Source organism: Phymastichus coffea, unplaced genomic scaffold (assembly GCF_024137745.1).
Source record: "Phymastichus coffea isolate CEN01 unplaced genomic scaffold, Cenicafe_Pcof_1.1 PCOF00170, whole genome shotgun sequence".
NCBI lineage: Eukaryota > Metazoa > Arthropoda > Insecta > Hymenoptera > Eulophidae > Phymastichus > Phymastichus coffea.
In genome coordinates, this window is record NW_026706981.1 from 256,490 (window position 1) to 272,076 (window position 15,587).

At 46.2% G+C, this 15,587-nt stretch overlaps 3 protein-coding genes across 7 annotated transcripts; 1 reads left to right on the forward strand and 2 right to left on the reverse strand.

The window, feature by feature from the left end:
* Positions 1-8: 8 nt before the first annotated feature.
* Positions 9-1,296, forward strand: LOC131673201 (uncharacterized). Of its 2 annotated transcripts, XM_058951021.1 has the most exons (6): positions 9-324; positions 398-446; positions 530-572; positions 655-756; positions 830-1,012; positions 1,073-1,296. In XM_058951021.1, exons 1-6 carry the CDS (start codon positions 102-104, stop codon positions 1,184-1,186), a joined length of 714 nt encoding a protein of 237 aa, XP_058807004.1. In that variant the 5' UTR covers positions 9-101; the 3' UTR covers positions 1,187-1,296. The 2 variants fall into 2 exon arrangements, with proteins under 2 accessions (XP_058807004.1, XP_058807003.1); XM_058951020.1 differs by having other exon boundaries at positions 830-1,296.
* Positions 1,297-1,334: 38 nt separating this feature from the next.
* LOC131673185 (band 4.1-like protein 5) lies at positions 1,335-6,502 on the reverse strand. Of its 2 annotated transcripts, none has more exons than XM_058950991.1 (7): positions 5,927-6,502; positions 5,686-5,833; positions 5,427-5,603; positions 4,659-5,351; positions 4,108-4,586; positions 3,230-3,805; positions 1,335-3,090 (listed from the first exon to the last, which is right to left on the reverse strand). In XM_058950991.1, the coding sequence occupies exons 1-7, from the start codon at positions 6,074-6,076 to the stop codon at positions 2,956-2,958; spliced, it is 2,358 nt and encodes a 785-aa protein (XP_058806974.1). In that variant the 5' UTR covers positions 6,077-6,502; the 3' UTR covers positions 1,335-2,955. The 2 variants fall into 2 exon arrangements, with proteins under 2 accessions (XP_058806974.1, XP_058806973.1); XM_058950990.1 differs by having other exon boundaries at positions 1,335-3,093.
* Positions 6,503-6,915: 413 nt separating this feature from the next.
* On the reverse strand, positions 6,916-15,314 carry LOC131673184 (polycomb group protein Psc-like). 3 transcript variants are annotated; one of them, XM_058950987.1, is made up of 11 exons: positions 14,879-15,314; positions 13,471-13,590; positions 13,283-13,373; positions 13,095-13,198; positions 12,779-12,811; positions 11,626-11,999; positions 10,259-11,533; positions 9,617-10,174; positions 8,927-9,539; positions 8,313-8,848; positions 6,916-8,241 (listed from the first exon to the last, which is right to left on the reverse strand). In XM_058950987.1, the coding sequence occupies exons 2-11, from the start codon at positions 13,580-13,582 to the stop codon at positions 8,221-8,223; spliced, it is 3,717 nt and encodes a 1,238-aa protein (XP_058806970.1). In that variant the 5' UTR covers positions 13,583-13,590; positions 14,879-15,314; the 3' UTR covers positions 6,916-8,220. The 3 variants fall into 3 exon arrangements, with proteins under 3 accessions (XP_058806970.1, XP_058806971.1, XP_058806972.1); XM_058950989.1 differs by lacking the exon at positions 6,916-8,241 and having other exon boundaries at positions 8,409-8,590; positions 8,655-8,848; XM_058950988.1 differs by lacking the exon at positions 12,779-12,811.
* Between the last annotated feature and the right edge of the window lie 273 nt (positions 15,315-15,587).

The following is a 15,587-nucleotide window of genomic DNA, read 5'->3' on the forward strand; positions in this document are numbered from 1 at the left end:
ATGTAAACAGTCGAGTACCGGTCGCCGAGTAAATCCACGCAGTCGGACGTCGGTCGATCGAGCATAACCATCCGTTTCTTTGGGTCGAGCGAAGATCAGCAATGAGCCACGAAAAAGGGATCCCCGGGCCGCGCGCTTTGCTCCACCTGCAGCCACAGTCCACGGCAGACTCGTCGATCGTGTTGAGCGGCAGATGCACTTCCACGCCCATCAACGTCCACGAGCTCTTCTTCTCGCGGCTGGACACGAGCATCGCGGCATCCGACGCGGGGGGCGACGATAGCTCGCTGTCGAGAATGGACGCGTCGTCGGTACCGATTTTCGGTTGGTAAAGATATTCCGTCGAGGAATCTTCGATCGCGGCCTCGCTGATAATGAACTTCTATGTGTCCAATAGGCAGACGGAACTTGCAACTGTTGCGCGACTGTCAGAACTACGGCGATGAGTACGTATCGCGCGTGCAAAACTATATGGTCAGTTGAACAAATCTCTGGCTGCTCGATTGACAAAATAATTATTTTGTTCAAGGCCAGGCGTGGACATTTTAAAGAAGTGCGGCGGTGGCCACCACGTAATACATCCTTTATTTTATTCCAATTATTTCACTCGAATTTTTCCGGCAACGACAATCACGACGCACTGCTTACTTCTAGATGGTCAATGCCGACAAAACGTTCGACGATAAAGCGCAACCAAGTTCGTCAGGCTCACTCAATACTCAAAAGGAAAGCAAAGAGACCAAACGAAAAATATCGGTAGATACCTCGCCTCTTTTTCTTCGCGAATACATTGATTCAGTGACCTTGTTACTTTGGTACTTTTGCGCAGGCGAGTAAGCGTCGGTCAACAGCTAACGAACCTCGAGGACCGACGTTCAAAACGATGTCGAAACTTCCAAAGTCTCCTCGATCGTTAACTGCGATACGCGCGAAACTGAAGATGAACCGCGACAAAAGCAAAAAGGCGAACGCCGAAGTTGCCAAAGAGAACCAGAAGGTGAACAACGCAAAGGTATGCAACAGTCAATCGGCGATCCAGAAGCGTTCGGCTTTAAAGCACTCATTTTTACAGCAAGCTTGCGCTGAACAGATGCATTCTCCGCCGAAAGTAAAATATAGTAAATTTAAGATTACTATACCTATATCGCCTAAGCTTGGCCGAGCAAAAATTTCTCGCCGCATGTGATACATTTTACCTAGAATTTTCATCCTTTTTTTCTTTTCTCCAACTAATTTTGAATTTGATGTTTTGTTATATTGATAAGGAAAGATGTGAAAAGTTTTATCGAATAAATGACTTAAACATTATTTTATTAAATTATTGTCTAGTTTTTTTATTACGACAAGTGAAAGACATATACAATTCAAAGATGCGATTGGTCAAAGTTTTATTAACAGTCGAAATAAGCTAATCTTGTCAGATGCTAACCAATCAAACAGACAATATTGATTTGCACTTTTCATGATTCTAAGTATTCCTATCAGGAGTTTGAAATGCAAAGAAAATATTACAGGAATTAAAGAAAAAAATTGTTCTTCTTATATGGATATTTTGACTGGTAGACGTTATAAAATCATTTATTTGAAATATAGGAGTACTTGTAAAAGCAATGAACAGAAAGCAAAAGTTAATTTTCGCGTTACATATAAGGTATACGCAAGGTAATTTGTGTTTACACAAATCTATACTCAACATCTATGATAAAAATATATATATATATATATATCTAATAAGGCCGCAATTTACATAATACAATAAAACTTTGTAACAATGCACATAAAAATTTCAAATATTGCGGTTGCATCTCATATACATATAGTTAGTGCTAATCACGCAATCCTGTGATTAAAATTATAATTGGACGTATTTTTTCTCATAGGTAAGTACTCAGTCAATGCATGACTATAAATGAGTCGTGTTTTTATCATTATATAGTAGCGGGGCTGGTTAAATTTGACTGCAGAGATCAAAATTGGAATGTATAGGTCAAAAACAAGCAATAAAACATACTGTCTTCGAGTACCGTAGTAAATATAGTAAATACACTTGTGTGAAATATCTTTAATACTTTGATAAAACAAGAAACAAGGCAAAGAAGACTTTCGAATGTTTATATATACATATATTTCAAATAATTTTGTCGGTAAATTTCATCACCGTGAAACTAAGTTTATCGTAAAAACTTCTCCGACAAAGTGAAGTTGAAATTTCTTGACTACAATTCGACTCGCTTCACACTTGGACTAATTTCACTACCTTAAATAAAAAGTGATAATTTTTTACTTGGTAAAAAATAGGGAACAGTCTTTGCTGCACCAACGTAAGTACAAGTTTACAAGGTTTTAAGGCACATATTTTATAGTTTCCTTGTGACAATATTGAAAGAAGCAAAGCTTTTTTTCGAAGAAAACTCGTCAATGAGGCTAAGTTTTCTCGCCTAATAAATCTTTATCAAAATGTAGAAACGTCCAGTCTTATTTTGTATAAATTCAGTAGTTGGTCGAGCAGGAGGAATTATTCATAAGCATACTAAAAAGTTCGTCTTTGAAAATCGTAGCAGTGAGTACATCACAGTTTTCTAGACCTTAATAAATAATTTATTTACGTTGGTAATCGTAAGAAAAAGAAACTGCCTTTCAATAGACATGGCACACTATCCACCAGAGCCTCGAAAAATGCTTTCTTTTCTTTTTTAAATTTCGCTGCAGTTTCGAGATTAGGCTTATTTCTCTACAAGATAATATTAATATTTCAGTTGGAAAGCATAATGGTAGCACCAGTAAGGAATCATTGCTTGGCAAAAAAAAGACAAACGAAAACCGCAATTTCGGTATGCCTAACATTCGATGATGAAAAACAAAATCTCAGCAACTCTGTCGTACATAAATAGTAATACTATTTCGCAAATTCCTCCCTTACATTTTATGCTACGGAGTAGGTAAACGAGAATGCGCCTACAACTGAGTCGTAATGACTGTCTTGCGAGTGATTACGGTATGCTTGGCTGGACTCGCAGTTGCCGTCGACGCTTGAGTTGGATCAGCAACCAACCAGGGACTAATATCTGACGCTGCTGGCGGCCCATCGTCCTGCTGAAAGATTTTCAAATTCAGTCAAAAAAACTCGCAAGGAAAGGAAGAAAAAAAACAATAACGAGACAACAACAACAAAAACAACAACAATACAGAGAAAAAAACCGATCTAGCGCAAGCGTCGAGTGAGGCTTACTTTATGCGTGAGGGTGGTGGTAGTCGTCTGAATCTCTTCGGTCTTGACGACCCTCGTGCCATTGAGTGTAGCTACGTCGGTCTTGTTCGCAGGAGCAGCGACGGTGCTGGTGATTGAGGTGACAACAAATGGTGCTGGTGCTGGTGGCGGTACCACAGGTTCCTCCACTACTGTCGGTTTCGCTGCAGTCGCAGTCGCTGTCACCAGAACTGGAGCTGAAGTCATGTCGGAAGCGAAGGGATTGAGCATCCCGTAGAAAGGGTTCGAGTCGACGAATGGGTTGGTGTTGACTTTCTTCTCCTCGGCCGGCACAACAACTGGTGTGGGCTCCTCCGGAGCATCCGGAGCCGCAGCTTCTTCGGCGATGCTGGCGATCGAATCGTCTGGGCTGGTATTGCTCATAAATGGGTTGAAAGGGTTCTTGGATTGATTGGCCACTTTGGGACTGAGAGGCGTGGTCTTCTGCTGAATCTTGCCCCAGCTGTCGAGGGAGAAGTGCGTGACGGTGACCGCGTCGTCGACCGGCGAGGGACTCGTCGAGGCACCGCTCACCGAGAGGGTCAGCTTGTCGCCACCCTGTGTTGAGCACGGACGAGCAAAAAGCAACGAAATGTGTGAGTGAGTAGGTGCACGTTACACCTCGAGTCAACTTCGATGACTGCGACGGTTAAGCCTCACCGTTCATTTGTGAATGCTTGATCGCAGGAATCATACGAAGCTCAAGGTGTATTCCAACCCGCAGAAGCTAGCACGAATAACAAGCGACAACATCGACAACCAAAACGAAAAGAACAACTTGTGAGCGCAAGTAAGACGAAGATCAAAAATGTCAAAAGCGGCAAAACCAACTAACAACAAGAAGCTGTCAGCGAACTCACCACAGATACGATGGTAGCTGCGTCAGCGGCATTAACACTCGAAGCGGCAGCGATGACGGCAGTGCCAGGTCGCAGCGTTTTATCGCTTGGTGTCTCGACAGTCGAGATCGAGACCAAATTGGAGTTCTTACCCTGTTGCTCGAGGGCTTTGGCCTTCAAGATATTGCACTTGAGAACCTCGGGCGGAATGGGCGTGCGAGGAGGCAAGGCCGTGGCGGCGATCATCTGGTTGTTAGGTATGGGCAGCGGCGAGGGCGCCTCGATAGCGAGGCTCGTCTTCGTGATCTCGGTCTTCTCCTGGCTGGTGGCTGCTGCGGCGTTCGCGTCGTTTCTCGCCTCCGTCGGCTGCTGCTCCTTTGCCAGGGACTTGAGCAGCGAATCCACTAGCGGCGAGGACGCGCCTTGTACGCTGCTCACGTCCGACGACGATTTGGTGCTGCTGGCTCGGCTCGTCTGCCTTTCCAGAGGTTCCTCCTCGGCTGCGAAGTCGACAACGAAACTGATTAGCGAGGTCGACCGAACAAAATAGCAAAGTCAAGAGCAGCCCTTACCGGAGGAGACCTGAGGCGTCTGGTCCAGTACCTGACGCTGCCTGTCCCTCAGCACGTGGCTCTGTCGGCGCGCGTAGCGCTGACTGGGCCTGCGCTCGAACTGGACGGTGCGCCTGGCGCGGTTGAGCTGGGTCGTCTGGAACTCGGTCTTGCCGCTGTAGCGAAAGCGCGAGCCCATACGGAACAAGTTCTGTCGACCGCTCGCGCCCTTCACTGGCGCGCGCAGCCTGAAAAACGCGTGGTGCTCCACCGCGCACTTCCATAGGTGCTTACAGGCCTTCTCGTTCAGTAGCCTGAACACGAAGGTGTGCTCCTGCTCGCGGCCCTCGTCGTCCTCTTCCACTACCACCAGCGTCAACTTCTTCTTCTTGAAGTCCAACCGGCCAATCTTCGGCCAGAAAAACAGGCCAATTTTCTGCGAGCCCTCGAAAACTAAGATGCCCGTGGGCGTCAGACCCAATGAGTACTCGCAGGCGTCTTTGCCCATCACTGTGTGCATGTCCACACCGTACATGTCCAGCCATTTAGCCTTGCCCAGATATGTCGATTCTGCTTGGGCGGGACTCATACCCGTGCATCTTTTGTACTCTTCCAGGATTTCCAGCTCCATTTGCTCCGATTGGTTTGGTACGAAACGAAACTCTGACACCGTCGCTGCTGTGTGCACTGTTGTGTCATAATCTCCAAGCTCAGCTGCATGAAAATCAACAGTCATCGTGAACCTCATGAGATTGTTTCGCAGTAAAACTTTATATATTAGTTGTTTACATTGCAATGTTAATGCAGCAAGCTGTACTGTGGTTTGGTAAGGGCAATGTAGCTTCCCCTCTAGGAGATCCTGCTTGAGTTGCAAGAAAAACTGGTATCGAGTCAATTCCTCTCTGAGTGTATTGGGTTCCGATGAATAAAATTTCACTTTTAACCTTAACGTGTAGGGTGGTCCAACTGTATTGTATCATATGAAACAAATTAAGGTATCAGCAAGGGCATCGTCCACATGATCTACGATATATTGGATTGTACTCACTTTTCACTTGCTTCTTTATTGGCTTTGTTGGATCCAACCAGTGCTGCACATTATTACTGTCTGTGTATTGCAGTCCAAAGTAATCTTTCTCTATTAGATCCAAGCTATAAAATACTTGCTCGTAAAGATCACTGGCTAATGCCTTTTTCTAGAACAGAATACATACAAAAGCTATTAAATAGTGATTGATAAAAATCATACACTGTTTGAAGAGAAAACGATAACAGAAGGCTTGACTCACCGACAGCTCGATGGAGAGATCAGCACCGTCGAGAAGAATAACACGACACTGCACGATATTTTTATTGCTGATGAGCCTCTGGTTCTTGATCTGCGGTGAGGTGGCTTGGGCGCTAACGCTGCGCCGGCGCCTCGACAAGAACCTCAACATTTTCGAGAACGAGATCGGCTGCTAATCACAATCGTTATCTCTCGCTGACCATAAACGCAATCATCCTCCACGTCCTTATCACGCTCCACATCTCTCACTCTATTGATGCAGCATCGTCCTCTTGGTGTTTGCTATCCTCGTCTTCGTAGTCGCAGCCAACAGCTCCGCCCAATAACACATGTCACATCTGCGAGTTACACCCCCGCACAGGTGAAAACATTATAACGATGAATTTATCGATGAGCTACTCGGTGGAAAAGGAAGGTAGGCGAACATTTGCAAACATGACAAAAACAAGCTACACAATGGGCACACAGCAGCTATAGGACGATCGAGTGAAACTGGCCATTGGCCACACCAGACCAAACCAGACAAAACGGTATATGCAGTGTACGCGCGATCGCGTAGCAACTCTGCTATAGCTGTAGCCAGCGGTGGTCGTCGAGTGTTCGAGAGACTCGCGATATAGATATAGTTTGCTGCAACTAACCTGTGCGCATGCGCCGATCATTGGCGTCTGACGAACGTCCAAAGTTACCCAATAATAGTCAGTTTTCAGCCGATCGCTCATCGCCATTGGCGATCAAACGAGCAGAAGTCGGAGGCCATTTTCTTTCAGTCACCCGTTACTATTTTGCGTCAAATTTGAAAGTTTGTGTGATTAACGATGAAACGACAAACTTGTAACAAATTTAGTCAAGTGAAAGTGAAATCCATTAAAGAAGACAATTCACGAGAAATAAAATAGACGTTGCAGGTGATAGAAGATAATACTGATTAGTGCATGGTAAGTTATAAAATTTACACTTGCATTTATAGGAATACAGCATTGTATTTATTCGGTATTGTACATTAGCTTCTTTTACAAAGCTTACATAATGATTATTCTTTTTTTTTATTAAAAAGTTTGAACAAGAATGTATATACTTGTATATATATACACACATGACGATTGACCTAACTCGGTTGATTTTTATACTAAAATAGAATATTTCAAATCACTTCTCCTATCATCGAATGGTATACTCAATTGCTTACTTAGACAACTAAAATATTTACAACTTATAAACTAAATACCACTAGCTGTTATGTATGTAGACGTAGATATATCATCTTATTAATTTGTACCTCATACATAAAATTGGGTTTAGTATGGAAAGCTTAATGTCAATAGAAACTTTGGCAGTAAGAAAAAATCATTTTCTTGGTAGTACATATTAAGCATTTAAAAATCTTTGTACCAATCACTGGAGCCTTCGTAGTTTCTGTTTTTCTTTACTTCTTTTTTATTTTATTCTATACAATAAAATTATAAATTATGGTGATTGCCTTAATCTATGTACGAGGAAGTTTCTATATTAACAGAACTTAAGATAAACTGAAGTTTTAACAATGCCAAATATAACTGCAAACAGAACTATATTGCCATTGACTACAATTAAAGGAACAAATACTCATCTTCCAGATATTTAAAATACTGGAAAGCGTTAATGATGTCGAACATGTACAATTAGATACTTAAATTTAATTACAACTAGTCGTCTATATTTTACAAAAACAACGGTAAATTAAATAACCCAATCAAATACCACGAAATAAAGTCATGTAAGTATCAGTGATTTGTTTGCGAATAAATCTCTTTGTGTCTTTTAAGTCTGTGTGCATTAAAATACTGTAGTTATAGATAATGCATTCATTATGGCAAAGACCATGTAAGCTCTTGCTTAATAGAGTTTGATAATTATGTAAACATATGGAATAGCAATCATTATGTGTAAATCCACTAACTTCCGAGAGCTTATTTAAAATTGTATAAATGGTGTACAAAAAGATGTCTAATGAATGATGTAATACTTTTTTCATTTTTAAACATTGACCATATTACTGGATTGAAAAATAAATGCTATACTCGGCCGTGATTCGATAGCGCGTTGAAAAAATATAAATTTCTAGATTCAATAACTGGCCAAAGTATGGCTGCTTTGCGCGTGCAAAAGTACAAAAGACCACTTATCACAATTGCATGAAAAAACTTTTGCCAAGTCATCGATTGCGAGATCGGCGGAAAAAATACTTGCTTCAATGATCGCAACTTGGTCAGTATTGAGTGGCAGTGACTGGCAGCTAGTCATCGCTGTGAGGTTTCAAAGGTTTCGAGCCTTACACTACAAAAACATCGATATCAAAAAACATTGTGCAGGATTACACCTTAATACGGATAAGGCGATTACTCAACCGTGCTGGCCTTCTTTGGCTCGGCCGGCATCGTGTTCAACCTCTCGAGAAAAAGACCAAAGTGCTGGGCGACCTGAGGATTGTTGGCCCACTCGTTCGACGGGAAGGCGGCTAGAAGTCTCTTTTGTAAAGCTTCCGAACTCATGGACTTTTTCGGGTCAGTTTCGTCGATCTGCTCGTCTTTGAGCTTGACATCCTCGTTGTTTGATGACCCTTCGGATTTCACCTCGAGACTCTTTACGGGGGAAGGTTCTCGACTCTTGTCCTTGGTGCTGTCGACTAGATTGCTTTCGGTCACCAGCGAGCTCGAGTCCGGGCTCTCCGGCGACTTGCTGCTGCTCACCTCGGATGCCCTCGGCTGGCTGGCTTTCGCCTCGGCAGGTGGCTTCTCTGCTGCACAAGTCTCGCTCACGTTCGGTGGAGGCGACGAAGACACCGTGGACGTAACTCGAGGACTCGCTGAGCCCTGCGGCGGATTCGATTCCTCTGTAGAAGATTCACAGTTCTCGCTTTGTTCGCAGTCGGCCTTCGCTGGAGCTGCAATTAAAAGTAAAATCGTCAAATTCAATTGCCCCTTAACAAATCACTAAAACCCAAATCGATTTTTTCTCTCACCTTCTTTGGAATCGCTCTTTTGCTGGTTTTGCTTGGCCTCGGTAGAATTAGCGACAGGCGTCTCGCTCTCGTTAGCACTGGAAACGGACGGCACACTTTTATTGGTCATCTTGATGCTCAGACCAGTTGGCGGCTTAGCGGGCATGGCAAATGATCCGACTGCCGATCTCGCTGGCTTGACTGGAGCGCATTGTGCAGCCAGATGGCTCTTGCTCCCTTGAGGATTACTGTTACTGTTGCCGTTGTTACAGCTACTGGTAGTGTTGCTAGTGGTGCTACTAGTGGCTTTAATTGTGGTGTTATTACTTGCTGCCTCTTTAATCATGCGCATTCGCGAGTCCATGCTGAATTGCTCGAGACTGGGCGCCTGGTTTAGCGCGTACAGACTTTTCAAGCTCGGAAATATGTGAGAGTAATTGGATGAGACATTGCCAAAAGATGCGTATACCGGGGTACGAGTCGGCATTGGGATGTCATTGAATCGGTTGACCGATGGGGTCAGAGAACCTGGCGGTGCACGATAGAAACGTTGACCGCTGTTTAACGTAACAACCTGGCCATTGGCAGTGAATTTCTGCGAATCGTCTTTCGGTTTTGGGCTGTTAGCTTGCGACTGTAACACAGAAAGTAAACGAATTCAGATCATCATTCTAAGCAAATTAAAGCGTTATCGACAAAGGCTTGCCTTACCCAAGTGGGCGGTGGAGGTTTGCTTTTGAATTTGGATCCCATGGGCGTTGGTATTTTCAAAGAAGAATTAAAATCCGACTTTTTCTGGCCACTAAGATCCAAAGCATTTCTTGGTTGTTGTGCCGGGCTCTCGTCCTTTTTCCTCTTAGCAGCTTGCCCTTGCTGTTGCTGAGGTAAATCGGTCGTCTGGCGTCCTTTGCTCTTTGCATTGGCTGGTGGCATCCTCATTTGACCGGCCTTCAAAGCTTTCAATGCTCTAGGATCCACGGATTTGTCGTTCAACGTGATGCTCGGATTTAGCTTGTCCAAACCGCGCTGAGAGAGATCTTTCCGTAAATCTATCTGCGAATCCCGGCTAGGAGACTTAGGAGCCGTCAAAGTTATACTAAGACTTGCGGGTATGTTGAGACCACATCCATCCAACAATGAGCGCGTATCGTCGCTGATATTTATCGGGTTAGGCTTGGAAGACGTAGAGCTAACAGTTGCATTGGCCACTGAATTGTTAATGTTAGCGTTTGCTGCGTTGGGCATCGGCGTTTGCAAGCTCTGTAAGGGCTATAAAAAATATTGCTTTTTTAGTTAATAGCTGGAAATTGATAAGCGGATCAAGACGAATCGACTCAGCGATGTGAAACTTACTCTTGCCGGGCTTGCAGGTTTGGGATAAATCACCGGCTTAGACTGATTTCTGTAGCACTTGACGGTCGTTCCTTTCGCAGCGTTAACGCCAATCCGTTTACCAGACGCGCATTGTTGATGCTTTTTACGAATATCAAAAATCGGCAAACCAGGCGGACACTTCCTTTTAACGGCGCCTGGTGGTACTGTCGCGGTACCGGGTGGATCGCTGGGGAAGGCGTAAACGTCGATCGGTTGCTGCTCTTTGTTGTTACTGGGGCGGATAAATTTGGCCGGGTTATGATCGACATTAGCCAGCTTGGCGTCCAAGCGGTCGGCTATGTTGGTATTTTTAACCTCGGCCGGTCGCTTTCTCACTGGCTCGTCTTTGGTCGGCGACAGCTGACTGATCGGTTTGCTCGGCGATAATTGATTGTTCGTCTCACGGTTCAATTTATTCTTGATAATATCCCTCAATTGGGCCTCAACACTGTTGGCATCCTCGGCCTCTTGATCCTGTTGTTTGCTCGCACCCGTGGTAGCAGCGTGTTTGGCGGTAAGACTGACGGCATGTAAGAATTGCTTCTTCTCCGTTTGCTCAGTCATTTTTTTGGGCTGCTTGGAGGGCGAGGCGTTCACGTCAAATGTGACCTTTCGCTTGTGCTTCTCCTGCTTCTGCGAGTCCGGCAGTTGACCGGAGACGTTTGATTTGTCGCTGGGGCTCTTAAGCAGCACGTTGCTTATCACTTTGGGTTTCCTCAAATTTCCATTGGAACTGACGGGGTTGCTGGGCTGGCACTGCTTCAGCGTGATCTTCACTTGTTTTGAATCGTTGCTATCGTTTATGCTGACGACGCTAAATTCCGCGGTGGGGGTGGCTGGCGGCGATTTCTTGTCGGGCTTAGCAGGTGATGAAGGTAAGCTGGGGCCGCGCAGTACTTGATAATTGCCATCTGATTTTTTCATAATCTTTATGGGAGTCTTGACCTGCTTCGCCGACTCTTCGGGCTTGGCAGGCGTTAGTGGGGCCGTCAATTTTTCGGCAGTGACTTTTAACTCTTTGTCGGGAAGATTCCGTTTGGCATCTTGCGCCGCCAAGGGTTCAGCCGGCTTTTTGGCCTTTTCAAGCTTCTCGCCGTTAAATTCAGGCTTCTTCTCGGCAACGATTTCCGCTGCCTCTTCGCTGGTGGCGGGCTGGCTTGCACCGACACCAGGCGTAGAAGGCCTGTCATTTGGAGGTGCCTCTAATTGCTGCTCCTCCTGGGTGATTCGGTAGAAAAATCGAATAGGAGCGTTCTAAAGTAAAAAAGAAGAAAGGCATTCATCAAGCGAAAATCGAAAAATTACATGGTCCAATCGACGAGATAAGATGCTTTTACGATAGTTACCCTCTTCCAAGCGAAAATGTAAGCGACATCCATGAGCGTCCAATGCTCGGGCAGCGGTGCTCGCATGTGACAAATGTCAATGTTGTACCTGGTGACATCGACGCTGTACTTGAGGGCCAAAAACTTTTTGAGGTGTGCAATGGTGACGAGGGCTGGGCACTGCAAATATCGCCTACCGGCCACATTGGTGCCGTTGATTTGCTTGGGCTTTTGTCCTTTGGCGAGCTCTGCCTCGCTATTGTTGGTCGCAAGCAGAATCAAAGGATCGGCTCCGACGGACAGGTACTCAAGACTCAGACTGATAGCATCTTCGGGTGCAAAGATCAGACGTCCGCTTACGTCCTCTCCACGTTGCTCAGGCGTCGCTGAATCAGCTGTTGGAGTGTTATTTTTATGAATTTCAAATCGATAACTATTCGAAAAGGCTGATTTTTTTCTTTGTTTGTTCTGTTTTTTTTTTTTTTTTTTTTTCTATTTCAATGGGAATTGCTGATCATTCGGTTTTCGATGTACTATTATGGAGTGTAGGTGCGAGAGGGGCTATTCACTAGTAAACGTCAAAGCTTCACATTTTTGAGACGATTGTTTCTGATTCTTTTGTTCATTACTTTCAGTCTTATCATTAAATTGTTCCAATCGAATTTTTAGTCTGACGATGTTTGAAACAGTGAACAGCTCTTCGTATATAGGTGTATGAAGAAACAACATCTACAGTGTATGCGATATTGAAAAAAAAATAATAAAAAAACAAAAGAAAACGAAAAGGAAAAAAATATAAAATACGCATAAAAAATCGTGTATCCAAGCACACAACTTGCAAATTGTTCTATTGCCACTATGAATAGATACAAATAAAAAACAGAATATACTGCGTTAGCGAGGAAACGACGAGAGCTGCAAACCACCGATTTCAGTAAAACCAAGTAAAACTGTTTCCAGTACAATGTTGAAGCGAAAACAAAAAGTAAGAACGAAGATAACGTGAAGAGCAAAAGAAACGGCGCACGATGAAAACTGCAGCAGCGCAAAGTCGGTGATTAGTCGGCAAAGTAATAACGAAAGTCAGGAGAGTCAGTAGATGTCGTGTAGAGAGGCATATAGTTTGTAAAAACTGAAATAAGGTGTTGTATGGTCGTTTGATATAAGAGCTTACCACCGGCAAGACGGTCGAGGCTTGCAGCGAATCCTGCAATCGATTAGAATATTCTGTTTCATTCATGAGGTATTGGGGGGGAAATAGGCGTGAGTGGCGACTAGGGGGCTAGGCGGGCGGGGGGGGGGGGGCGGAGAGTACGGGCGGTAAATTATTCCTACGATCGGGTCACGATACGCTTTTTGCATTATGCAATTATTCGCGAGAGTCGCGCACTGGGACTGTTGCGTCAGCGTCACGGTATTCGAATCTGATCGAGAATCGACAGAAGAGAAAAAGGTTCGGTGTCGACGTGTGCCTTTGGCTGTGAACGCACCGTGCTCGGGATGCTTGCCGTAGAATTCCCGCCGCTTGCGCATCTCCTTGTGATAGAGGCCCGGCACCAGCTTGTAGACGATGTCCTGCAGCGCTTTGTCGGCCCTGTGAATCAGGCGTAAGCAGTGGTTAGATCGGGAAGAGGAGCAAATTAAAGCGAGGACGCGGTGGAACATGCGCGAGACTGACTTGATATTGGGCTTGGCGGTGTTGAGCAACAGCTTGCAGGACGGGCACTTGGCATCCGTCCTCAGGTGCTTTAGGATGCAGCTCCGGCAGACTGTAAACACACGCGGCATTGTCAGATATTGCTCGGGACGAATGCTGCGGGCTCGGTTGATCAATCTCTTTCTCAGCGTCGCGGTTATTATACTCACACGAGTGCAAACACTCGACGATGGTGGTCGCGTCGATCAGGTATCCGCGGCACAAAGGGCAGATGAGGTGAGGGTTCACCTCCCTTAGGTACGTCCTCTTACTGCTCGCCATCTTTTTCCCTGAAACGAGAGCCGACAGGCGGGTTATACCCCTCTACCGGAGATGCTGTCCTTCTGCCTTGTGCGTGTGCCTGTGTGCGAGAGCCATCTCTCTCTCTCTCTCTCTCTCTCTCTCTCTCTCTCTCTCTCTCTCTCTCTCTCTCTCTCTCTCTCTCTCCTGCACGTGTCGCTCGCTTGGAAAATCTTAACGCGAAATCCGCTCGCTCCGTCGAAAATAAACTTCCGTCGAGTGTTGCCGCGAGAGCCCTGCGCAGCGCATACACTTTGGGAAATGTATATCGAGTGTATCTTGGGCTTAGCCTCGTTAGAGAGAACCCCCCTCGGCAATTAGACGCCGCGCTCTCTCGGTCTGTGGCTCTGTGCACGCATGCATGCATGTGCGCGCCGCGTATATGCACGTTGTTTATTTTCCGACAGCCCTTCTCCTCGCCTCTCCTCGCGGCCTGCTACGGCGCTGCCTCGGCACGGCGGCTGTAATCTGGCCGCTGCGGCATTTTATCGCCGGCTCCGCGCGCGTGGACCCAGCGCTTTCTCATTATACGCCCGGCTTAATTAATTTCGATTGTCACCGGCGCTCGCCAATTACGATCTCCTGCCGATCTTCCGCGTTAATTAGCTCGACCCGCGCGACACTCGCTGGCCGTACGTAGCCCCGGATAAGACCGTTTCTCCGAACGTGCAAGCGCCTAGCCGATGAAAAAGAAACGGACTACGTTGCTGTTCGTTAACGAACCCGTACCTGCCGTTCTGCCACTCCGGACCACCCACTTGGAATTTTATCACTACGGCGCGCGCGCGGGCGCGTGTTATCGCTCAATTTCGTCGTCGCGACACTTTACGAGCCGATTCTTGCGCGTCGCGCCCCTTCCTTCCAAAGAAACAAATAAAAAGTAAAATGAAATAAAGAAAGAAGACGAAGAAAAGAAAAGAAAAGAAAAGAAAGAACAGAACCTCACCTCGCCAACGTTCCAAGTGCCCCCTCCCTTGTCGGGTTGTCCCCTTAAGTGCACGTGCCAGCGCATGAAAAAAAAAACTGACTCCTCGCTCGAAGGGGAGGTAAAGAGCGAGGTTGGGAGGGAGGACGGGAAAAGCCGGTCCTCCGTGGAAACAATCCATAAGTTGCGTGCCCTCTCTCTCGCAAGCCGAGAAGGATAAGCCGGCGGCATCGCGGGGACACACACTGAGAATCGTCGTCGTCGCCGTTGTCGCGTGCATGCAATCTCGGCGCAAGACCCACGGACACACGGAATAGAGGCGCGCACACTGCCAAAGTACACTATATACGTACCTATATAAGTTTAACTGCAGGCGGCACAGGCCGATGTTATTCCTTCAGGCAGTAGAGCATTCGCGTGTGGCTGTGGCTGCTGCTGCTGGCGTCTACTCTACAGTGCGGAATCAGCAGGAGTAGGCCCCCTTTGTCTGCGCCATCTCGTTCTCACTCACTTTTTCTCTCTTTCTCGCGCACGCATACACACACACACGCGCGCACACACACACACACGAGCGCGCGCTGCATACGCCCTATACATGCCACATTACGGCCATGCTGTAGCAGCTTAGGCTATCTTTTTCTCTCTCTCTCTCTCTCTCTCTCTTTCAGACTGTCTGTCGTGGTGTAAAGTAAAATCGATTACACGATGCCGACGAGAGGCCGATTCCAATGTACGAGCGAACGAAGAGAGTGACGGATAGACAGGAAACCGTAACCCGTCGTCCGCGGACTCTCGTGCCGAACTAAACTCGTACTCGTCGAAAGACGGCGAGCGGCGAGCGGCAAAACGACTTCGCTCTCCCTCTCTCTCTCTCTCTCTCTCTCTCTCTCGTTTGCTCGCTCGCTCTCGTTGTGTAGACACAACAGACACGATCCCCACTCTATCTTTCTCTGACTATGCCGGCTTTACAACAACCCCCCGCTCTCTTTGCCCTCCCTTCTCGCCGACGAGAGCGCGCGCACTCGCTCTCTCTCTCTCTCTCTCTCTCTCTTTCTCTCTCGC